This window comes from Tachysurus vachellii, chromosome 2 (genome assembly GCF_030014155.1).
Source record: "Tachysurus vachellii isolate PV-2020 chromosome 2, HZAU_Pvac_v1, whole genome shotgun sequence".
Lineage (NCBI taxonomy): Eukaryota > Metazoa > Chordata > Actinopteri > Siluriformes > Bagridae > Tachysurus > Tachysurus vachellii.
The window spans coordinates 18,569,682-18,596,519 of NC_083461.1; the positions used below are offsets into that span (position 1 = coordinate 18,569,682).

At 37.1% G+C, this 26,838-nt stretch overlaps 1 protein-coding gene across 2 annotated transcripts in view; it reads left to right on the forward strand.

Annotated features, from left to right (window-relative positions):
* Positions 1–4,875: 4,875 nt before the first annotated feature.
* Positions 4,876–26,838, forward strand: part of abcc3 (ATP-binding cassette, sub-family C (CFTR/MRP), member 3) — a 43,915-nt gene continuing 21,952 nt past the window's right edge. Inside the window, exons 1-8 of one of the 2 annotated variants that reach the window (XM_060861713.1) lie at positions 4,876–5,127; positions 19,398–19,574; positions 20,138–20,260; positions 21,411–21,548; positions 21,990–22,115; positions 22,226–22,287; positions 23,002–23,133; positions 24,955–25,188. In XM_060861713.1, the coding sequence (XP_060717696.1) occupies positions 5,092–5,127; positions 19,398–19,574; positions 20,138–20,260; positions 21,411–21,548; positions 21,990–22,115; positions 22,226–22,287; positions 23,002–23,133; positions 24,955–25,188 (1,028 nt within the window). In that variant the 5' untranslated portion in view covers positions 4,876–5,091. The remainder of the gene's footprint in view (positions 5,128–19,397; positions 19,575–20,137; positions 20,261–21,410; positions 21,549–21,989; positions 22,116–22,225; positions 22,288–23,001; positions 23,134–24,954; positions 25,189–26,838) is intronic. The other variant, XM_060861723.1, reaches the window with a different exon arrangement.

Here is a 26,838-nt window from a genome sequence, read left to right on the forward strand (position 1 = left end):
CTGTCTTAAAAATGAGAGAAAATAGATCAATCTGGCAACTCTTTTGAGTGGAAGAGATGATGAATCTAAAGGGAGGGTCTATGGGGTACTTCAGTGTCACTTCATCTGACCGATTTGTACAAATGACATGGAAAATATGTAGAATATAGAATATGTGATTATTAAAATAGATAAAAAGTTTTCCATTTAAAAAAAAGGCAACCAGATCCCCAATGCAAACCTTACTCAATTGTCCTCAGTCATTTTTATAAATTCTTTTATCATTTTTTTTTTTACAGGATATAGGGCTAAGGTTCCAAAGACTTGCACAGTACTGATTTCCCAAATCATAGCTTTCATGCAAAAAAAAAGTGATTTTGGTCACTGATGTGTAGGTTATATTTGTCTAATAAAATATCCTAATCAGACTTTTTATCAGATAATGATAAAAGCCTGCCACAAATTTAGCCATAAAATGTAACTTCTCCCATCATTCATCCATCACGACAGGACACATGTAATATTGTAACATTATAACACATGTAACAGCACACAAAGGACTTTCATGTTCCACACTGTAATGTGACCAAACTTACAGAAAATAATGTAAGCATTTTCTTTTATATTGCTCAGTATGTGATTAGATAGAAACTTCACCCAGAAACTTGAAGAAGAGTGACTCCATCTGGTGGTTAGTATGTATGGAGCTAATCTAGTATCTATCTATCTATCTATCTATCTATCTATCTATCTATCTATCTATCTATCTATCTATCTATCTATCTATCTATCTATCTATCTACCTGTCTGTCTGTCTGTCTGTCTGTCTGTCTGTCTGTCTGTCTATCTATCTATCTATCTACCTGTCTGTCTGTCTGTCTGTCTGTCTGTCTGTCTGTCTGTCTGTCTATCTATCTATCTGTCCATCCGTTTATTTCCTTCCACTTTTCCAGGTCTGTGTCACAGGGGACCCAAGCAGACATGCCAAGAACTTAGTAAATATACAAATGCACTTCCAGGCCAATAAAGAGATTAAATATCTCCATCTAGTCCTTGGTCTTCTCTGCTCAGAGGACATACCTGAAACACCTCCCCAGGGAGACATACAGAAGGCATCCTAGACAGATACCCAAACCACCTCAACTGGTTCCTTGAAACACAGTATGGCAGCAAATGTACTTTTAGCTCTCCTGGAATGTCCAAGCTCCTTACCAGTCCTAATCAGTCCAGTCACCCTATAGACAAAGCTAATTTCCACCGCTTGTACCTAATTTTTTTGTACCTCAGGACCATCTGCGACGGTTGGATGTAGATTGAACAGTTCATAGATCACAATAGACTATGACTGACTGGTAAAATATCTTGCTCCATTCTTCCCTTACTCATGAACAAGATTCCCAGATACTCCATAATCCATTGCCTGAGAATGAGGCAGTTATCTCATTCACAACTTGAAGGGAACCAGTGTTGTAATGTAACGGAGTACATATACTTCGTTACTGTATTTAAGTAGAAATTTCACGCATCTGTACTCTACTTCGCTATTTAAATTTATGTCAACTTTCACTTTTACTCCACTACATTTCCTAGATAAAATGTATAATTTTACTCCGATATATTTCCACTTTTTTTTAAAGAAATCAGTTATTATTTATTTTTAATTTTTACCTGAAGTTCATACAAAAGTGAAATTTCTGTTTCTGATTTTTCTTTGATGTCGGCTCTAAAAATATGCTGTTTGTTCTTTGAACTTAAGAGAATTGTGCCTGAAAAGTCCTGGAAAAGACTGTGAATTTGATTTTTATGAATGAGATTAAGAAGATATGGGAACCCTGAATATGCTTTATGCTTTACTATAAGAAAGCCACAATAAAGTTCACAATCAAAGTTCTAACCGCTTGCTTTTTAAAAAAAAAACAAAAAAAAAACACATTTTTACTTTTACTTCAAATACTTAATTACATTAAATATCAGAAAATTACTTTTGATACTTAAGTACAGTATATATCAGATACCTTAAGACTTTTACTTGAGTAATATTCTAAAAGGTAACTTTCACTTCTACCAGTCTTTTTCTAGTACGATACTTCTACTTTTACTCAAGTATTGCTTTCTAGTACTTTATACAACACTGAAGGGAACAACCCAAACTTTTCTGGCTGAGAACTATGGTCTTAGATTGGGAAGCCTGACTCTCAGTAGGTAGTAGCAGTAGTAGCAGACTACTGGAGGTCAGTGCTTGGTGAAGACACTAGACCAGGACCACATCATTAGAGACAGAGATTTATGATTACTCTAATGGTATCACTTAGCTTTGAATGGTTTTGATGTTTCAACAGTATGAATGCTTTTTGAATAAATGTCTTCTATAAGAATTGGATTAGTGATAATGTCTAATGGAGCTAATGTAACGCAGTGACAGAGTACAGAGCATGTTCACCCAGTAAACCACAGCTCTGTGTGTGTTTGTTTTCCCAAGTAATATCCTCAAGCACTGCCCTGCCAAATACAGACACTATTAGACTGAAAGTTGTGCAGAAGAGAAGTGTTGGGCACTGATGTATTTTGGAATATAGGCAAGCTTTTATGCACGTGATAGTATTTTCTTTACAGGCTCAAACCTTTTCTTCCAGTAGAGGGCGTCCTTGCTGTTTCAACAGAGATTTCATTGGTTCAATTCCACTCAATGTCAATATCACAATGTTACTGCTTGTCATCCCAGTTCAGCTAAATTGTATTTATTTTTAAACTGTCATACTACAATTGTAATCATTCAATTCATGCATATGAAATATGAAGAGTTATTCAGCAACTACAGCAAAATTAATAGAAACTGATGGTAGTGATGAAAATGAGGACTGTATGTGTGATCCATTGGTCATGTTTTCACATTATAGCACAAAAATACGTTTAGTTATTAATGGTGCTTGCAAAGCAACATTATTACTATCCTGCATACTCTTCCGGACAAAACTTCGGCGCAAAACTTGTCCCGCAGCTTTTGTCCTAGACCCATGAATGAGGTGTCAAATCGACCGGCTCATTGAGGAGAGGTGTGCTATGACTTTTCTAAGCGATCCGAGTACCGGTACTTCCGGTACTGGGTCTCAAATTGGCCTTTTTCCCCCATAGACTCCCATTATAAATTTTGGAGGTTTATAACTCGGCAAGCTTTTGAACTATCTACACCAAACTCGGCCAGCTCCTTTAGGGTGATACTCTGAACAAACTTTTAAATTGGTGTATCGACTGGCCTTCCGGCTATGCCGCAGCCCCGCCCCCAAAATATGCTTTTTACAACATGGACGTGTGACATATCAAAACACTCAGAACAATGAGGAGAACTTCCTCACATGTATTCTGGTCACGTCACGTGATGTCACATGAAAATCAAAATTTAGCACAACATGGACATGTGACATATTAAAACACGATGCACGATGAGGGGAACACATGCAAGCACCATTCACATTTTCTTCAGGAAATGTACATTCTAGTTTTGTTTATTATTTCAATACTTGAGATAAAAACCTAACCGGGTGTTTTTTTTTATTTATTTAAGGTTTATTTATATTTAAGGTTTTTAATCTTAAGCTCAGTAACATCTTTGGGTTTTTCAGTGGAAATTTTACAATACTACAGTAGGGATATATAGTAGAGTATTTAAATAAACAGTAGGGATCCATGTCTAATGGTTTCTAAAGACCAATGTAAAGTACTGATTTTATTTGTAATGTAAATTTTTTTTTCAGACTTAAAATTCAAAATGCTCTTGCTTTTTAGGACCTGTAAGATGTTGTGGCTTCTTCATGAATCTGGTGTGTCCCAGCTTTGGTTTGTGTGTGTGTGTAGGGAAAGGGAGTTGTGTACGTGGTTATATCTCTAAAAACCTCAGGTTTTTTTCTTTGTTAATCTAGAATTTTTGTTAATCTTGAATTTTGTATTAGAATAATCTTTGTATAATATTCAACTTTTTGTATTACTTATGTTCTGTAAAGCTGTGTGACAATGCAGGACTATTGACAGATTTTGTGAATTTGGGATGAATGAGCAGAGTGATGTGTGAAGACTTTGGTGGTGTAGAAAACCAAGACACACACGTGTGTGTGTGTGTGTGTGTGTGTGTGTGTGTGTGTGTGTGTGTATTATACAAGCTTAATTGTACCTTAATTACCTCAGTGAGTTCAAGTTTTTATAGTTCAAGTCTTCTACTGAGGTGGAAGAGTGAGGAATTATGGAACTGTAGGTTTCCTTGCCTCTGTGATTTAATATGTATCTTTTACCTGAAAAAGTGGATAAAGTGTACCTTGATCTAAGGCATATAAATATAGAAATCGACCATAATTGGTCTGAAGTTTTCCAAGTCGAAGATGGGGAATCGGGAATCTCACCCGTTACACAGTGCAATACCTTTGTTACCTTAATGTTATTCCAGTCTGGTATTCTACAAAAAAAGAACTATGTACTATTTAATAATGATATGATGATGTAATTGCCATATGACACTTTGGTATTTTGAAATATCAATTGTCCCCACAAGTATTGGAATACCTGCTAGTTTTGACAATATCAGACAGGGAAAACCCTATAGGTTTCCATTTGGGTGCTGATGTTAAGGGTAAGGATATATTTAGGTGCATTTATTCGGTACTTTCATAATGATATCACGATTACAGACTAACAAGATCAACAAGTGTGTGTGTGTGTGTGTGTGTGTGTGTGAGTGTGTGTGTGGGTGTGTGAGTGTGAGTGTGTGAGTGAATGTGTGAATGCGTGTATGTGTGTGAGTGTGTGTGTGTAAGTGTGCGTGTGTGTGAATGTGTGTGTGTGAGAGCGAGAGAGAGGCGGGGCTGTGGGAGGGGCCTTCATGTCATGACAACCTCCGTATGCCTTCTCTTGCTCCGCGACAGCGGGGGGCCAACACTTTCCCCGCACTGTCCATCTCACAGCCGGATTACACACGGCTAGTCACTCGTATGTATGTGTGTGTATGTGTGTGTATCTGTGAGAGACAACAAGAGAATCGTATATGTTTGACCAGAAGCAGCTGAGAAGACACCAAACCGCGTCCTTTCTTCCAGACGAGCAGTGGGCTTGAGGAGCAGCGCCCTAATGGAGCTGTTGTGCGGATCTGAACTTCCCTTCTGGGTGAGTATCAGTTCGGGTAATAGTCGGGTAGCTTTAATGCCAAACTTACTGATCCCAGTACAGTTGTGTAACACGACTACACTTTCCCCTAATACGCAAAGAAGTCGTGTTTTCTTTCACTGTAGGCTATCAAAGCCGAGAGAACTCCAACTGTGCCATAAACAAAACTTAGTGTAAAAACCCCTGGAGCCTTTTCACATGTCATCTGATGGGAATCAGGATGTTGTTACTACAAATAAACAACAAAATGTGCTACAAAATGTCTCTCGTTGTGGAAATGTATCCAGCTTGTTGTTTGGTTGGAGTAAACACCGGCAGCATCAATGGAAACAGTTTAACTTTGTCTAGCAGAAGGTGACATGGCTGCCTCCTGGCTGTGGTTTGTACTCTCAGCCTCACTCAAGCTCTCACACTAACTCATGTTTATTTGTCGTTTGCACAAAATGTCAGTGACAGTTATACAGTCCTATATGAAATCCTGTTTAAAAACAAAGCAAACAGACAAACAAACAAGGGGGAAAAAACCAACAGGTTTCCTTTCTTTTTGGGTAATGATGTTAAGGATGGAGTTAGATTTAGGTGTTACAGTAATTATTAGGTACTTTAATATTTATGTCATGATTATAGACTAGCTGATTACTAGGAATGCTTGTTGTGAGGCATTAAAGTTGTAGATGTAGATGTTGTAGGAGGATAGTAATGTGTGTGTATGTACATATGTGTGTATGTATATGTGTGTGTGTATATATATATATATATATATATATATATATATATATATATATATATATATATATATATATATATGTGCATGTCTGTGCGTGTTTGTATTATTATACAAGCTTAATTGTACCTACCTCACAACTACATGGTTTTGCACAGTGTTATTTTAACTACAAGTTTAATTTATTTAAGGACAAGTTTGAATATATATATATATATATATATATATATATATATATATATATATATATATATATATATATATATATATATATATATATATACATATATATATATATATGTGTGTGTGTGTGTGTGTGTGTGTATTATACAAGCTTAATTGTACCTTAATTACCTCAGTGAGTTCAAGCTTTTATAGTAGTACAGCTTTTGTACCTTTAATGTGTATCATTTACCTGAAAATGTGGATAAAGTGTATCTTGATCTAAGGCATATAAATATAGAAATCGACCATAATTGGTCTGAAGTTTTCCAAGTCGAAGATGGGGAATCGGGAATCTCACCCGTTACACAGTGCAGTACCTTTATTTGTGAGAGCATTGCGTAAGATGTCCTCAATATGTTTAACTTATCTTGATTTCCTTATCATCGTATACCTTTGTGAATTGCTGCAACCTGGAAACAATCTAAATATTTCTTCTAAAAAAGCATTTGCGCGTTTGACCTCTTAAGATGAAATGACCTTGTTAGCACTGGGTTGTTTCGAACTTGTCCTTAAATATATTGAACTTGTAGTTTAAATAACACCCGTGCAAGGCCATGTAGTTGTGACCATGTTGGAAATCTGGGTTATCTCACAATCTGATTCAGGGTTTTTTTTTTTACTATATTTTGGATTGAATAAGTAAAATACTGAAAACAGAACATTACAGGATTTCTTCATTAAGATGAAAACATCAGCTTTACTACTGGTAGTAGAAACAATATAGAATTTACTTATGATGTATGAGGATCTTACATTAGTGAAAGATTCGTAAGGGGGATCAGAAGACAATTATTAAAAAAAAAATAACAAAATAATTTGATTTCTGTGTTGTTATTGTGCTATAGATTGATTACAGTGAAACAAATGGATGTAAAAAACTGTTCCAGTTATCAGGAGAATTGTAACAGGTACAACAAGTGTACACAGTTAAAAACAGTGTTGTGTGCTGTTATAGGAAAATAATGAATGAATTGATTGGATGATGATACATATCACATTGTTTTCCAATACAGTAAATGTATAGCATTTATCTTATATCACAGTGGTTGGGGTCAGAGCACAGGGTCAGCCATGATACAGCACCCTGGAGCAGGGAGGGTTAAGGGTCTTGCTCAAGGGCCCAACATTAGCATCTTGGCAGTGCTGTGGCTTAAACCCTGATCCCCCAATCAGCAACACAGAGCCTTAACCACTTGAGCCACCACTGCCCTTAGTTTGATAACTATATGTGAACAGGATGTTTTTGATAGAGAGTATTTGAGTGTGTGGATGCAATAAAAAAATAATAAATTCCTGTTATAACCAGTAATCTTTGACTTCCAGAAGATGAGTCATCCATCAAATTCATATTTAGCATCTTAGACACAGAGCACCTTTATTTTGATTTGGCAAGAGCTGAAGGTTATGGCTCTCGGATATAATGCATGGATTTCCATTCATAGATTGCGCTAATCAGTAAAGATAAGACTTGTGAGTAACAGTATACCAGTCTTATTACCAGTGTCACTGGTTGTAAGCTTAATCCATCATAGTGACAGGAAACATTTTATGATAATAAATGTTCAGGAGCCATGGACTGAAAAGCTAAGGACCTTCCTAACTCAAGGCACAAGGAACAACCTCCTTAACATGAGCAGAAAACCGTAAGCACTGAGCTAGAATGAAAGTACTTGTACTGTATGTGTAATGTGTACCCTGGAATGTTAGCAGTGCTTTGTTTCTTCAGCTAATGAGCAATAATTTACATTTGGGGACAAGAAAAACTCGTAAGTTCAGAGGTTCGAAGTTCTTCTAGGCTTCGTCTGTAATTCCCAAGAGTAGCAGGCTTCAAAGTCCTAGGTGTTAAGTTTCTGCACCGCACTCTGAGCATGCCAGAATACGCAAACCCGAGTGCTACATCAACAGGCTGAATATAAGAGGATGGAGGAGGGGAAGACAGATGTGCGCTCAACAGTGTTCTCTCTACCTTCAGGGTATCGTACTTCCAATCATATCTGAAATGCCCACGTTCGTTTAGGATCCAAGCTTTTGCTTGTGGATGAGAATGAATTAATAGTGAAAAGTTGAACATGAATCATATTAATGTAGGAGGGTTATATAGTGGAAAACTAGTCCCAAATTGTGTACTTGTGCATTTCAATTTTGTAGTGTAAGATGTAATCTTACAAACATATTTTAAATCAGCCTATGTGTGATTTACTTAAAAAACGTACTGTATGCTGCTAAAGCTAGCAGTGTCGGATTACATGCGTTCACCGCCATTTGCCTTTGACTGGGAAACGACTTATACGTCCTTTTAGAAAGTAAATTTAATAGTATTACTGCTCTATTTGAGACAACGCTACCCTTTGAAACTTCATACACTAGACGATAGAGTACATAGAGAATTGGGACACGGTTTCGGTCCTGAAAGTTTCAAATGTTTCGGGTCATGGAGATAGGTAGGAGTAACAGAGCTGTGTGAGAGGAGAGAAAAAAGGAGAAGCTTACAGGAGACAGAGAGAGAGTTCATGTGGATGTTAAGGGCTTTTCTCGTCATGCTTCAATCACACGAGAGCTACGTTTCCTGACCACAAAACAGAACAGACAAGTTTTACTCAAGTGAATCATCATTTTAACTCGTTGCTACACAGATTTTGCTTCAATGGAAGCTTTCAGTTATGCTCCTTCACCCAAAGCACAGTATAATAGTATCCCAGGCCAAATTTTTTCTCCTGGTTTATCTGTTAAAAATCTGATCTGTTATCTGAAAAAGAGCAAACACAAAATCTCTGTATTGTACTAGCTGGAGGTTTGCAGAAATGAATCAGCATTTTGCACTAATTCCCCACACAGATCTTGCATGTGAAAGCAGCATACATCTGTCATCATCACTTCTCCATGTTCCACTTAACTCAACAGCGGAAGGTCGGTCGAAATTTTTACAGATGTCTGTCTGCTAAGGACTTTCTGTAGTCCCTATGACCCTTGCTGTCCTCAGTATAAGATACAGATATGTGAGGGTCCACCTAATGTTTTCAGTGCACAATGATTGCATTGATGATTGATTGTTTTTATTACAGTTCCAAGTTTCAGGGATTTTGGCCATGCAGTTTGCATTTGTCATAAGTAGGTCACATGGACATCGCAAGTATGTTCTTGGTTAACACACACCTCGTCACTCAGAAGAGTTGCCGGTTGTATTCATTCATTCATTCATTTTCTACCGCTTATCCGAACTACCTCGAGTCATGTGGAGCCTGTGCCTATCTTAGGCGTCATCGGGCATCAAGGCAGGATACACCCTGGACGGAGTGCCAGCCCATCGCAGGGCACACACACTCTCATTCACTCACACACTCGCACACTACGGACAATTTTCCAGAGATGCCAATCAACCTACCATGCATGTCTTTGGACCGGGGGAAGAAACCGGAGTACCCGGAGGAAACCCCCGAGGCACGGGGAGAACATGCAAACTCCACACACACAAGGCGGAGGTGGGAATCGAACCCCCAACCCTGGAGGTGTGAGGCGAACGTGCTAACCACTAAGCCACCGTGACCCCGCCGGTTGTATTTAAATTCTTTAAAACATGGGTTTCTAAACTAATGGTTTTGAAGAATTTAAATACAACAATTTTTTAAAACTAAAAAAATTGTTGAATTTAAATTCTTCAAAACCATTAGTTTAGACAGGAGCATGAAAATAAGGGCATGTCAGTATGGGATACTCTAAAGAGTTCAGTTTACTGTAGATACCCTTGTCTTTCTTGAGTTGTTCAGCTGTTCAGAATGATTTGTTCCCCTCAGGAAAAAACATAAACGTGTGGATAATATATATTTTATTAAAAACTGGGTGGCAGATGATCATTTTCTTTTTAACTTTGTTTAGTCAAGCATAACACAACTAAACATCATGCTAGTTCATGTAACATGTAACACATTACACATCACATTCTATTACCACTTCCTATTTCTTATTATTTCTATTATTTTTTTAACTTCATACTTAAATGTAGTTTATTCATGTACACAATAGGAACAGTGGATGGATTTTCAATAAAATATTTAATCCTAGTTATATACAAGCCATTAATGTAAAAGTCAAAGAATGTAATATAGTTTTATATATCAGATATACAGTATCTGCCCAAATGGGTCAGGTTATGGGCAACAACCTATATTGGGACTGGCACGATATGACACCAAGATGAAGAGGATGAACAGTGCTGCCCTAATTGTACAAGTTCAAGTGGATTTAGTCTCTTAATCTGGAAGAGATGATCACATTAAGTCTTTCTATCTGAACCTTAAACTATGTAGAACATGGGTGGCCAACCCGCGGCTCCCAAGCCACAAGTGGCTCTTTGCCCGGTATCATGCGGCTCTTACGTTCATATCGAAGTTTGTATTTGTGTCTTTTTAATAAGCATGTTCGCTTCGCTTGAGTTCAATACGGTATTTTTGTCAAACGTGCATGTAAGTGGGATGAAAATACCTCAAAGTTTCCCAGTAGGAGCAAGATCATTTGAGTAAACAATTTGTGTCAAGTTCACTTTCAAAATGGCAGGAAAAAAAAGGTGATGTTCAAGTGTGCCCATGTGTATGATGTGGCTCTTTGCGGTAACACAATAAAAAATGTGGCTCTTGGTCTCTGACTGGTTGGCCACCCTTGATGTAGAAGTCAGCCAACGAATGCAGATTAAAAAAAGCAGACAAAGAAAGTGGAGTTGTCCACTGATTACACAGTGTGTACTTATTCACAGTACCTCTAGATAGATAAATCGATCCCGAACTTGCCTGACATTAACATAATCAAAATGATTCACTGGTTCATTGTCTTATAGGGTTGTAAATTCAAACCCTGGCTAATTCAGGTGAACAGTTAATCTGAGCTGATTCTTTCCTAAAATCTTCCACTGATACATTCCCTGTGCTCTGAAACCCTTTGGCTGTGAACTTTACAACTTTTGTTAGTGTTACATTCCTAGCTTTGCTGACACTCTTAGCATGTTTGTGAATTTATCTTACAATCCTAACAGGATTTTGAAGAGTTTTTTGTGATCGTTGAGGCCAAAATGCTTGATTTTGCATTTTTTGTGGAAAAACGTAAGTACTGAGTTTTTGATGATAGCTGTAGTGATGTTCCACATGTGAGTAGACGAGGGCTTTGTGTCGAATACTTAATGTGTGTTGTTTATGATGTCACATGACATGTCTTGGGCCAAATCTGCAGAAAAACTGTGGTAATAATTGGAATTTTTAATTGGAAGTTCCTCTGAATATCAAACACTAAATCCACAAATCCACAAAAGCACAACATCTTGGAGAGACTGCTTATAAGCAACAGCTACTGTACATGACAGAACGTTTTTGCTGACGAACAAAACCAAAGCGTTATCTGATAATGTAAGCAATGCTACGAAAAAGCTATTGTCACAGATACATTTCTTAGACAGTAAAACTATTATGCGTTTAGATCAGTTTTTTTTACACAGATTTCATAATATACGTTGCCCATTAATTTGCTCCACCAACGTTTCGAAGCCGTCAACTAAAACCAAATTTATTCCGTTAACGGATTTATTATAGTGTGCATATCTCTAAGCACATCCTGCACATCTATCTCTAACAGGTGGAACACATCACTGGAGCTGATATCTCTGCTCATCTCATATTCTGAGAGAAAAAAACTGCATATAAGCAAATCTTAAAAACCCAGGGGAAATCAACACGGCTGTCAATAGTGAGATAAAATCAGAAGATTGTTTGAAAATAACTCTTGCTCTGGATCACCGACAGTACGTTAAATTTTCTCACTTGTTTTCTGTCAGTTCAATTTGAGTTACTTCTCTAATGCTTTTATCACTAGACATGCTCTAAAGGAGCTTTAAAGAAATATACCCATTTAAAATGAGAATCTCTAATGAGCAAGCCAAGGTGACAGTGCTGAGGAAATCCTCCATGAGACGCCACAAAAAAGAAACCTTGAGATGAACCAGACTCACAATCGATCCCGTTCTCATTTAGGTGACATCGAATACTTTGATTACAAATAATTCTCTTCTCTGACCATGTGTTTTCTTCTCTGACCGTATGGTCAAATATCATGTCACATGACTGGCTGATTTGATAAATGCCTGAATTTGGCTTTATAGTTCCATTTGTTGATGTGTTTACAGCGAAGACTTGATGTCCTGAGACCGGCTATTGATCTCAATTAAAAGTCCAGATCTAGAGTCACGAGTCTTAATGTCTCAGAACAATAATTGTTATGTAGCTTAATTGTTATGTTCTTGAATAATGAGAGAAAAATCACTTTCCTTTTCCATGAGTTTCACTTCATCGTCTTGGTTCAACTCTGACTGATTTTCAGTCTGTTATGCTAAAAAAACAACGAGAAGGAAGCTCTTGTGGTTGGGAAAACAAAACTGGATGCGGCAAACCTCACATCCAATAATGCTTTATGCTGTTTTTGAGTTTATGTTGATGTTTCGCTGCTCTAAAATATTCTAAAATCGTCCTAGTGTAGTCAGTAAAAGCAAATGCTTTTTGCCATCAGTGTGTTAATAAAGATTACAACATGGCAAGCGAAATGTAATATTACTTCCTTGTGTTGTAGAAGAGCATTATGTTTTATTTTCACACAGATATGAATAAACAGATTTGCATTAAGGTAAAGTCCTCTGTGGGTAAAAGTAGGGCTTCCTCATAGGAATGTGTGAGATATTTGTTCACACGGACCTCACATAACTCCTGTTCTGTCTTTTTGTGGGATATATTTGCACGAGAATTACTTTTTTATAGCAATCAGTCAATTACGTAGACTATAAACTCTGGTACTCATGTTTAATGTCAGGGTTAGTCTTGCCAATTTTGTCATAATTACATTTTCTCAGAAGGTCGGTGAGAACAATGTATACTGTTGTTACAGGGATCAGACAGGAAATCCATATGAGAGGAGGCCTTTGTGGCAGGAGCACATGTGTGTAGTCATGGTGTGCAACAGTTTGGAATCGCAGGCTAATTTTTCTTTCTCACGATTGCTGGGAAATCAAACAGAGGCTGAAATCTGGAGGTAAATTGAAGCTTAAACAAACAAGAATGGCTTTCATATCACTCTGGGTCATATGGAACAGAAAACTAAAATCCCGCTCAGGTGTTTTTTTCCATAGTAGAAAAGAACTGCAGATATGGAAATTTGTTCTGTACGGTGTTTACTTAGCATTTGCTTTTATGCATTGTGGCCTAAATGTGATACAGAGTTCAAACCAAACACAGATACACAGTTAAGAGCTTTGCTTAAGGACCCAGTAGTTGCTCTGTGAAATATCAGGCATGAACATTATGCATTCATCTTATATGTACTGTATACATCTGCAGTATAATATAACAGAAAAATAATAAGAATGTAAAATAATACGAAAAATATCAAATGACCTGCAAGTTGTTTTTTTTTTAAAACACTGCAAACATACCATAGATTTAAAAAAAATAAACAAAAAAAAAAACAGCACTGTTAAAGAAATGCAGGTAGCAGGGAAATAAACACGGTGTCATAAGTCTACATACTGTATGTCATATACAATATCTCGACCACAGGCTTAGCTATTACTCCAGCCACCGCCTGGCTGTTCCGGCTGGATTAGATTACACAAGGGCACAGAAGTGTTTCTCTCTCTCTCTCGTTCACTCACTCACTCGCACACAAGCATACACACGAACACAAAGCCTGCTGTGAGTTTGGCTAGCATGGAGGTGGCTCAGCAGGAGCAATTTGGGACTTTCAGGAAGCATTTTCAAACAGTATGTTGGTGGTCGCGTGCAGGATTCAGGATGCATGTGTTGTGCTGTTGTGGATAAATGTCCCAAGTGTGTATCTTGGCAAAAAACTCCAAATAATCCAAAAAAAAAACAGTTTGCTTTGTGCATATTTTAGTCATCGCTGGTATTTCAGTTGGAAGTAAATTAAGGGGAATCAAATTACTAAAGGATTTCTTCCAAATAAAAATGACATTAACCAATCAGCAACTTAATCTGTAATGAGTTGAACAGGTGAAACGCCCCCCTTCCCCCATCTCCTATACCCATAAGAGGATATGTATAAAAATAAATAAATAAATAAATAAAGAGAGAGAGAGAGAGAGAGATTGTTTTAAGTTTATTAGTAGCTAGGATTTGACAAGAATTCTTGTTCCACAAATAGACCTTTTTTCAACGAATAATCTTGGCTTCATATGTACTGTAAATGGTGTGCCATTAAAAAAAGTCCTATTCATGCAAAATTATATTCATTTTTCCATCATGACTGAAGCATTAGAGCTGTTATTAGTGGAGTATAAACATAAAATAACTGGACATTTATGCTTGTAGTTTTTCAGAACGACTAAATTAATTTCACTGATTCATTCACTGCATTGTTCCAATACTTGTGATTTAACGTGAGGCATGGAATGGCAAAGACGACACCTAAAGCTCCACTTCTGTTCCAGTAAACTTCCCATAAATTCCCAACTTTCATTGTTTCTTCTAGCGATGGCGTTTCTACACCACCACCTCTATGTCTCCTCCATAAATTTTACACCTCTTACTAAGTGTTTAGTGGTAAATGTGCTGCACTTCCTTAATCTGACTGATAATGAATGAGCTCCTGTTTTATTACACCCGTTTACATGACCGTTCAAAAATATTGGCACCCTTGTTAAAAATGAGTGTCGCCAAGCGTCATTCAAGCTGCTGTCGGAGTTGTGGGTTTGTGCCGAGGCTATTTTGTAGCTGATGGTTCAGGAGTTCAGTCATCAATAGCATCTAATACTTGATGATCAAGACAGAAATTGTTCAGGAAAAACAGTTTTGCAATGACCATCTCAGTCTCTGGGTTTGAATTCCTGTGGTCTGAATTGAAATTGGATGTCCACATGCACAAGCACAAGATTATCAAGGAGATTAAAATGCCCTTGACAACAATCTCCAAGCTTGTTAGACGTGACGAGAAGAGACGTGACTCAGTGCTGTGATTCTTTTTCTTAGGTAGGCTTGTGATATATTAATTGTAAGGGTCACTAATCATGTGTGTAGCAAAAAATGACTTACTTACAAAATGCTTTGTGTTGAAAAAAGGCATTGAAATAAAACTATAATGTCTATATCAAAACATCATTTATCGATTCTTGTTATTCTAACCTACCAAAGCGGTCTGTTTGATTAGAGTTAATTTCTAAGCTGTGTGTACGAGTGATTGAAGGAGTCGTCCATTTTTGAGGACAGCTATTGGACCATCTGGCTGCTTGCTTAAAGAGATCTTGCAGCACATAGAAGCACACGGACATACCAGACAAAGCAATGTTTAACCCCAGTATCCATGCAGTGCCATGGCAGCAGTTGGCACATGATTTACTTAGCAGGTCTTACTTTGCAGAAGGGGGCAACAGATGAAGCTTCCTGCATTATAAATTCTCAAGAGAAATATTCTTATGTGTATATGTTTACATGTTTGTATAAATTGTTACTTTTTTGGACGATGTCTCCTTCTTTCCTCTGTTACATGGTCTGTATGTCAGAGGGTCAGAGAAATGTCACGGTGACTCTCTCACTGATACAAGGCTGAAAAGAAAATGCCGGTTATTATGAATGTTATGCTCTCTCTCTCTCTCTCTCTCTCTCTCACTCACACACACGCGCATGTTCACACTTAGTGTAACCCAGGCAGCTGTGTTTATCTTCCAGCAGTCATTTCCCAACAGACAGGGCAGATTTTACCTCCAGCTTACTTGAACATGCTAATTTGTCCATTTCATAGTTTATAGGATAAAAAGGCTCTAGATGTCATTTATCATTTATAAAAAAAAAATGTTGAACAGGCATTGAGAGTGAACATCTAGTTTACACATGCCAACCCCATCCTATTCAAGCTAATCTTCAGCTTTGCTAGTAATAAACAACAACAAACAAACTATAGCACGGTCATCTCAAAGGCAACAAATGTATTTCACCAGAAATATTTTGTACTGAATCGTCATCCAGTTGTTAGCTAGCTACAGAATGTGGCATAGCAAAATTGATAAAATCAGTTGCTAGCTGCGAATTTGCTATAGCCGGAGTGTCATCTTTCAAACGCTTTAAACTTTACTGCGACCGAGATAGATACAGCTCAGTTTACTGTTGTATTATAAAGTACAATAGGAAATGTCCAACATTCATCTTCTGAAGAGCCACATACATTTGTTACTGATAACTAAATTATTAGAATCTTAAAACAGGTGAATGTGAGGGGTTTTTAGTAAAAACTAAGGTTTCAGTAAAAAAAAAAATCAGCATCCAACACCTTCATCAGATTATTCTGTTAGACTAGGAGTAATCCAGCTGTGGGAATAATATACTATCTTACTAACTGCATGTTTTACAGTGTGATACCTGCTTATATTATAACCAACACAGTTTAATTTCAATATGCTACCTAGCCAGTGGTTTACCTACCTAGCAAGTGGTTTCTTGGCATTTTTGAATTTCAGCATGCAGATTCTGGAAATACACACTGTTTCTTTATACCAGACAATTTACATTTTCAGCATTTGGCAGACAGCCCTTATCCAGAGTCATTTACATTTAATCTCATGTTATACAACTAAGTAACTGAGGGTTAAGGACCTTGCTCAGGGGCCCAGAATTGGTTGCTTGATGGCCCTAAGATTCAAACTCATTACTTTCTGATTTGTAGTCTAACACCTAAAATCGCTAAGCTACCACATCACCCAACAAACATAGACATCTCATACACCAGTTTCAGTCTGTGGCCTCCAGCAGGATTTGAACTCAGGATGTTGACTCAGAGACCCTTGTGCTAACCATTACACCATAAAATGTCCAATTTCAAGTCCTTTTACTTTTGTTGATATTGTCACGCTATATCACATATTTAAATAGTAGGTGTCATGGCTCTCTAAATGTGACAACTACTGTAGCCGTTCATGTCAGGTCTAAAGGAGCTTAGCTTCATACAGTGCACGTCCGTCATTATTATATATGACTATTATAAGTAGGAGAAGCAACACAAAAGAGATATTTATAGATAGTCAAGCAAGATTGTCTTAACCGTGGCACATCTTTTCAAGCATCCATTCACGCTACATTAGATCGCAAAAAGAAAGGAGAGATGCACGGAAGAGTGAGCTAACGGCTTTAGACTGTTTACACGGAAAGACAGATGTCTGTGATTACCTAATGATGCACTAATCAACAGAAGGGCAATGAGAAAAAGCCATTCTTCTCACACACAAAGCAGCAGCTGATAAATCAATAAGAGTGATATCTCTTATTAGAAATATAGAAATCTAGCTTAATAGAAATAGGACTAATCTAGTACCAAGATGACACTTGATCTTTCTTCAAGATTCAAGCTTTCTATTGTCTCTATACAGAGTACAGTGAAATTAAAGCAGTCCTTACTGTGCAATTCACATATAATTTGGTGCAAGCTATAATATTAAGAATTGAAAATAAAATTCTTAATAAAAAAACAAACAAAAAAAAAAACAATTGCAGTCAAGGTGATAGTAATAAATAAGTCAGTTATTGTAAATGTATAAGGTATGAATAAGTATGTACATATTTATATGGATAGAAATATATAGATATAATAAGTGGCTTGGTGTTGGTGGTCTAATAAGTTATAATATGGTCTTATATGGTATAATGACTTGGTGTTGGTGGTCTAATAAGGTTTCATATGGTCTTATTTGGTGTAATGAGTTGGTTTTGGTTGTCTAATAAGGTATAATATGGTCTTATATGGTATAATGAGTTGGTTTTGGTTGTCTAATAAGGTATAATATGGTCTTATATGGTATAATGAGTTGGTTTTGGTAGCAGTGAGGAAATGGGAGTCACATATTTTATTATTTAAACTGGTTGAAAGTAAGCATTTCTCATGTTTTTTAACTTAGCCTGTACATTCCTCTACAGTAGCAGTTTGTTACTTAAAATTCTCCTTCACTGTCAGAAATGCTGCTGAGCAATGCATGACTAAGTGAAATTTCTTGGTATTAATGTAAAATTTAAAAGTATAAAAACCTGTAATTTGCTCTGAGTATGAGTTCCTCTTGTTCCACTTGTTGGATGTCTAAATGGCACTTCCTCATTTTTTTAAAATAGACATTTAAATATTTTTTAATACATTTTTAAAATATCCAGGTTCATCTTTGAGCATTTATATTCTGATTTACCGTCACATAGATCCGGTCACATAGATTCGTCATGTTGCATGAAAGGTCACTATGGAAATCCAGATGATGGTTCACCTTTAGGCTTAGCTTTAAGGAACATATTCTAATCCAAGCCAGAAGTAATGGGGTTGTAAGCCTGGGAAAATCCCCAAGCTTCGCTTCAGAGAAGTGAAAGACAGAGAAATAATGTCTCCATTTTTAGACATGAAAAGCATACATAGAAGGAATTCTAACTCAACTATCAACTTTTCTCCGTTTCATTTCTTCACCCCCGTTTGTGTGAAACTAAAACAAACAGTGGTCTATCAAAGTTGTCTATGTTTTACTATATTTACTTTACCTCTGACATAGTTGTTTTGTATCATATGTGACTCTATACTATAAATCTTCTTGTAAATGTGATAAGAGCTGAGAGCTGGGGCATCATGGGGTGGTTACAGGGTGGGGTGTGATGGTGTGTTTTATCGTAGTTATACCTAAAATATGTTTGCAATCAGTTATACTCTCATATACTCTTATATACCCGTATGTACTCTTGTTAAAATGGGTCTAAGTATAAAAAACATTCGGTCACAAAAAAATAAAAAATGAAAACACTGGATATAATTTCCTTATTTACCTCAAACATAATCATGTGGATTTATGAAATGATTTGTATCTTGATTTTGTATCTTATTAAATTAAAATTGTGGGCACATTAACATCGGCTCATAATTTAAGAAAAGGGAAAAAAACCCACAAGAATAGTCAAATACCCGCCATAGCTTTATTTATTGTTGTACATATATTTATATGCATTTGTACCTTTGCACATTTTTTATGCTATGTAACTGTACTATGCAATGACAATAAAGTTGAATCCATCTATGAATAAAGTTTCTATCTATCTATCTATCTATCTATCTATCTATCTATCTATCTATCTATCTATCTATCTATCTATTTCTCTGTATAAATCTTGACATACATTTTGAATTAAAGCTTTCTCATACTGATACATGAACGTCTGCTCCAGAGTTCACCTACTCTACTGTGTATATGTATGCTAATGCATGGATGACCTCTAAACTGTAACAAGCCAAATATATAAAAAAAATTGTTTGTTTGTTTGTTTTTTAGGACCTGAATCTCACTCTATACCATAAAAACCCTGACCTCACAGAGTGCTTTCAGCTTTCTGTGCTTCCATGGATCCCCTGCATCTACCTGTGGGTGGTCTTCCCTTTTTACTTCATTTACCTTAGGATGAACAACAGGGGCTACATTATGATGTCTATATTAAACAGAATCAAAACGGTAAGAGCTGCAGAAATTCTGGCAGAGATGCTCATTGTAACTTGCAAAATCTTTTACATCGACTTCCTCGAGAGTCTCGAGACTCTCTGAACAATGCAGTACACGCAATACAAGACGTATTCCTCTCCGAATCCCTCTTCAACCTCTATAGTCACCTATACAACCTCTGGCTGAACTCTTACTTCATTTAGAGGACATTAATCAAGCTTACTATCATTCCTTAGATTTAGACTTTCTTTCATGAGTGCCTGAGCCTGTCAGCTGTGGAATTCACTCCCACCAAGCTTCTGTGATCGCTCACCTTCTTTCTCTCCAAACATTTTCCCGTTGCACTCTTCTGTATATAATATTTGTCTCTGTTCATCTTCATTCCACTGTTTTTTACTCCTTCTTATAAAGCCTCTTTTGTGATTTTGATTTACAATTATTATTGTCTTGGTCATGTCTTGGTCATGTTGATTGTGTGTTGTGTGGTATTTAAAATAAAATATATTATCATTATGTTTTATATTACAGATTGATTGCCTTTACTCTTGTCACTCTTTATTATTTTGTGTGTGCAGATTTTTGGCATTATTTTATGGATTGTGTGTTGGACAGACCTCTTTGGGTCCTTCAGCGAAATGAAGGAGAAATTCATACCTCCAATATACTTTGTCACCCCATTAATACTCGGCATGACTATGGTAATTATTGAAACGTTTGAAATCACTCTCACTCACTCACTCATTTTCTACCGCTTATCCGAACTACCTCGGGTCACGGGGAGCCTGTGCCTATCTCAGGCGTCATGGGGCATCAAGGCAGGATACACCCTGGATGGAGTGCCAACCCATCGCAGGGAACACACACACTCGTTTGATCACCAAGTACAAAATGTACAATACACAAATGTAAATTTAACAGCCACTTTAATAGGAACACTTTTCTCATTCAAAGCAGTTATCATGTAGATACAGGTTATGAAGGTAGCTTCAGTTATGATGTTTACATTAAAAGTCTGAATGAGGAAAAAATTTGACAAACATCATTGATCTGCTACTGTCTCGTGTTAGTGAGCTTGTGTATGGTGTAGCCTTAGAGTCCTGTTTTAGGCTGATAGGAGTGGAACTGATGTGGTCTTTTTACTCTTGTAGTCTGTCAACCTAAAGGAGTGTCATGAGATGCTTTTCTGCTCACCACAGTTGTAAAAACTGGTTGTTTGAGTTACTGTAGACTTCCTGTCAGCTTAAACCGATTTCTTAATTCTCCTCTGAACTCTATAATATTAAAACCACTGACAGATGAAGTGAAGAATCCTGATGAGCTTGTTATAATGCCACTTAATGTGTGGGATAATAATGGAATAGTCAGCAAGTGAATAGGCAGTACTTGAAGGCAAAATGGACAAGCGTCAGGATCTGAGAGATCTTGATAAGACCCAGATTGTGAAGGCTAGATAAACAGGATCAGAGCATCTCCTCAACTCAGCTGTAGGTTTTGTATGGTGTTCCTGCTATGCAGAGGTTTGCACCTACCAAAAATGGTCCAAAGAAGGACAACCGGCGAACCACAGCCTGGCTTCAAACCCAACCATTAACCACCATGCCACATTCACCAAGATTATACTTTTATCTCGAACTGATGTTTGATGTGGACATTAACAGAGGCTCTTGACTGTATCTGTGTGATTTTATGCATTGCTCTGGAGCACACAATTGCAAGAACTTGCAAGAACATTCCTAATAATGTGACCAATGAGTGTAAATATCTAATGTATTCTGTTTGATATAATAACAATAAATCCAGCTTTGCATTTTTGACTGAACTGACTCCCTCTCCCTCTCTTTCTGACAGCTATTAGCCACATTTCTTATCCAGTATGAGCGTCTGAAAGGGGTGCAGTCATCCGGAGTGCTGTTTATATTTTGGATGATTTCTGTACTGTGTGCCATCGTGCCGTTCCGCTCGAAGATCCTTCAGGCTCGCTATGAGGTTTGCATCAATTTAGTTTTTGTTGACAATTATATATTTGCTATGTAAATCATGCAACCCGCCTCAATTTGAACGTTTTTTAACTTGTGTAAAAATGAATTGCATTTCAACCCATCTCTTGCTTTTATTCCTAATGCTGAAAATGTTTATGCCTATTATGTGCCATAATGATATGAGATGCTGAATTATCAAATTTGATTGGACAGAAAGTAAAACCCAGTTCAAAAAAAGTTTGTGCTGGACAGTTTTTTGCATTTCCTAATACACTGTATTTTTGTTTTGAATGAAAAGAAAACCCTAGTGATTTGCATGAACTAGACAAATAGAGTAAGGTCATGCATTGGTTGACTGAAGAGCAGGAGGAAGATGATGTCCTTGTGTGAGAACTGTTAATAACAGGAAACATGATGGCTAAATAAGAGCCTGTTTGTTTTTATGCAGGATGAGGTTAAAGACAAACTGCGTTTTACAACGTTCTACATGTATTTTGGCCTCATTGTGACGGAGCTCATTCTGTCTTGCTTTAATGAGAAACCGCCGCTCTTCTCCAATGTGGTCACAGTTCCCGTAAGTGTGGCTTGTATTGTTAATTTGGTACAACTGGTTGTGTACATATAGGTTCAAATGATATATTCAGTAATGCGCATGTGTCGATGACTGATTTACTTATTTTCTAGAATCCATGTCCTGAAGCATCTGCTGGCTTCCTCTCAAGAATGACCTTCTGGTGGTTTACAAGGTAGAATCTATGTTTATTCTGGGCTATTGATTTACACCAGTGTAGTGTGGAGATTGGTAAAATACCTTCCTGTTCCTTTTGTTGTTTTCTGTTAGCAATTGTGCTTGACACTTTGTTTCTGAGCGATCTGATTTAATAACAGAAAAGTCATTATCACTGAATCGTATCACCAATGTCAAGAAGGAGCACCAGTACAACTGAAAATCACAACCTACTGCAGCTTAGGTAGAGGAACGATTTGCAAATATTAGCATCTGCTGTCGTAGAGGCTGGGCCAGATTTTAACTATTAACCACGGATCCATGGTCTCGTAGTAGGAAAACAATTCATGTGGTATGATACAAGTTGAAAATATCCTGCAATTCACACTGTCTGCTGCCCACACACATTTATTTTATTTATTTGCACTCAGGTAAAGCCCGATTGCCCTTACAGTGTCAGCTACGTGACCAAAAGTGAACATAATACCATACAACAAAATCTTACATTCAACTCTTCCTATAAATAAATATCACCAACCAACCATGATAGTGCTGTTCAGCTTCCTGAGCACTTTTTTAGATTTCTCTGAAAAAGAAAAAGAAAAAAAAATAACATAAAGACATAAGAAGCACAACAGAAGTTAGAAGTCATGCTACGGCTAAATCTACAATCTCCTTGAGTGTCTCAACTTAATTTTCAACCTTACTTCTGACATGTGTTTCTGTTTCCCAGCATGGCAATAAAAGGCTACAAATCTCCACTGGAAAACAAAGACCTGTGGTCCCTGAACAAGGAAGACAGCTCAGAGGTGGTAGTACCCAAACTCCTCAAAGAATGGGAGGTGGAGGAGTCTAAGTTACAAAGGTACAATGAGGTTCAGTCGTGTCTGCAAAGAACTGAGTGGATGTGTTTGAGTATCAATTCAGTTCTCTGGATGAAGATCAATTCAAGATCACATTTACTTATAACCCACACAGTCTAACACATTTTTTTAGAGTTACAACCTAGGACTGAACCTTTCCTTATTGGGAAAAGACTGTGTGTCATGGATTTAAATAAAATAGAGTGGAGATATAAATATTTTATATTTACATCTGTCAGCATGGAGGTACTGCTTATGACGTTATCAAGTCACCTTGAACGGAATTTTAGTGGTTGAATATGACGTCTTCAAGATTTAAATGCTTATAAACAGGCACTTTGGGCATCTCAGAGAGCAGAAATGGGTTTCAACATTTACTTACATACAGATATAAACGTGTCGAAACAATAACTTTTTTTGGGACTTTTCTATGAATATATTGCCACTAGTAGGCTAGATAAAAACAGAAATACTTATTAAAAACAACAAATTCTTAAAATGCTGAGTAGCTCCTCTTATATTAAGCACCACTGTGGAGTGAGACATGACAAAAGCATTCACCACTGAACATTGACACAACAAAAAGAAACATGAATCTCAAGTTAAAAGCAGAAACCTAGAAAAATTGTGTCTCTCTTCATGTGTGAGGGACTTTAATCTTTTTTCCTGGTGGAGTTTGTGTAGTTTTTCATGAGCGTTACATTCCTAGGGAAAGTGCAGGAACACTAACATTATGGAGTGGTTTGATTGGGATAAATGATGTTGACAGGACAGAAGTTATAAGGTAGAATTATGCTTTAATGATCCACAAGATTACTGACAACACATGAGGACTCAGGACACAACAGACAGGGGAGATAGACTTACATGCTTTAGGCTCTATTTTAATTAACTAATGTATCTGACAACAGCAAGCCAACTAACTGACTACCCTAGGCTAAATTAACCAAAATTACAGTGGGTGTCTATACAAACAAGACTCCCACATCGTTCAATCCTGTCTGTTCTCAAACTAAGTGAGCTAGGGTAAACAGTGGTGACTAACAAGGCCAACAGAGACAAACAAACAAACTAACAAACAAGGACAGAAAACAACTAAGAAATGCTAACAGGCCAAGCAAATACTAACAGAGGCACTAGCAATAGTACTTAGCGCAAATACTAGCAAGGCTAGGACAAATGGCGTGCTATGTTTAGCGTTTTCACCTAGCATTTAACCTGGGCAAACAGCTTAGCTAAAAAGTTAGTTCCTTGATCAGTCTAAATAAGGCAGCTCTTGGTGGAGTGTTCATGTTTCCTTCTTGGCACTTGTTTTGGTATTTTTTTGGTATTTGTTTATCCGTGCTGGTAGGAAATGTCTGCTTTATGTCTTGTGAAAATGTTCCATTGGTTTTTAAAAAGCCAAGCTTTGGTGAACTAGAGCACCAATAACTGTCACAATGTTCTGCTTTCTCTTGTATAGCTAAGCATTGTCAAGTTCTCCTTTTGTGAACATTTCTAATATTGACTTTTGTTATCCAAAGACCTTTTAAATGATGCACTTCTGCTAAAATCTGCTGACTTTACTACAGTAGATACAGATTTTCCCATTATGTATTTATTACACTGACAAAATCATCATTCATTATCATATATAGAGTAAATAGAGTTGTGAAATGCCTAAAATATAAAAAAAAAACTCTAACTAGTGAACCATTTGCAACTACCTAAAAGCTTTTATCCACAGGAAACTATTAATATGCAAATATCCATATAACAAATAAATAATACTCCAAGCAGTTCCATTGAAAGCATTGTTAATGCTCTGTGAATAACCCCCACAGGTCTGTGCAGGAAGTGAACGGAGAGGCCGTGTTTTCTAAAGCTGAGCCAGAGACCAATCATGTGGGTGTTAATCCTGAGGAGGTGGAAGTGCTGCTGTCCAAGAAGAAGAAGGAATCACAGCAACCCTCGTTCCTGCGCGCACTACTCAGAGCCTTCGGGCCGTACTTCCTCATTGGCTCAGCCTTCAAGCTGCTGCAGGACGTCGTCGTTTTCGTCAACCCTCAGCTGCTCAGGTGAAAAGCAGGGGTGGCACAGAGAGCCAGTAATTTACGACAGGGAAAAGTTACAGCTACTTTTACTGAAAGGCAGAAGTAATAAATGGTGTTTGATCAGGCTTATCTTGGTGTTATTTACCAGAGGCGGTCAGGAACTCGGTAACGTTGCTGGGTTTCCTGCGATGCTAATATCTACTTAAAACAATATTAGAGCACTGAGGACTAATGAAGCAGCACTAAAAAGGACAGTTGCGAGGGAACAGATGTTGCAGCACCATATGAGTACTTAAACATGAACGCCTATTGTGCAGAACATAATAGCCGTGATGTTCACAGTGCTTTCTCTTTCTTTATGCATTCATATTCGTTCGTAGATAATAAACCTATTTACAACAGACATACATTTACTTGTAGCTTGTATTGGTTGAGGTAAATACAGAGCAGTATGCTGTACTGTATTATTAGATGGACAGCACGAGCACAATGCTGGCTTGTCCTCTGCTATACGCCTGTTCAGAAGGTGAGCCATTTGCAAAGCAAAGGCAACATGCAAATTTGTTTTATCTCTGCAAATTTTCTTACTAAGGTATTCGTGAAAGCATGATCAGAGATATGGTGCAGTCTGCAGGGCTTGTTTCCAGCGCTCCGGCTATGTTTATTGTAGAAGTGAAAACCAGACATGAATTGAAACTATGCAAATAACTCAAAACTTGTTTATCACAGCAGTGATAATGGTTTTGTTCACAATGAAGGTCTAAAATCTAATAATAAAAAACTTTAATGAAGTCTTCAGTTTGCAAGTTTATTTGCAAATAATTTTTTTTTAATTGCTGTAATGATCCTTTAGAAAATTTCCTTTTAAAATTGCTTTTTAATTCGGAGGAATTGCAGTTCTTTTTTCTGCATTGTCAAAAGAAAAACATTAACTACACAAGCGATGGTACATGGATAACACATCAAAAAGTTTGAAGCGTGAAAGATTTTGTTTCACCTTAAGATGTTTATTATTCGATCACAACAACAATATTTTAAATACACATTATACATTTACCATCCACTTTACTAGGAAATCCTGTATACCTGCACAATCATGCCGTTCATAGCTAATCAGCCAATTGTCAGTCAGCAGCGCAGTGCAGAAAAACATGCCAATACAAGCCAAGAGCTTTAGTTCAACTTTAACAACAAACTTCAGAATGAGGAAAAGATTTCATTATTGGACATGAGCCGGTTCTTGGTGTCAACTTTCAGATTTTAGCAACTGTTGACAGTCCCTAGTATTTATATGAGCAGCAGTGTTGAGCAGAAATTCTGTGAGCCAAGGTCTTGGTTTATGGTCAGGCTGGTTTGAGCTGACAGGAAGACTATGGAAACTTAATTAGACACTCTGTTTCATGTAGTGAGCAGAAAAACATCTAAGAATGTACAGCACATCGAATCTAGAGCCAGACATCAGCAAAAGACCACATTAGTTAGGAATTAGGAATCTGAGGAAACAGGAAACAGGCTGGGGATTGGACGTCATGTGATCTTTTTACCTCGACTGTAGTCACATATTTTACAGTCACAAATAATCATAAGAAATATATTTAATCTTTTTTTTTGGAGTAAATGTGGTTTCTGTTCTTTTCTTTTGTACACTTTCTGGTGTATTGAAATATGTGTTTG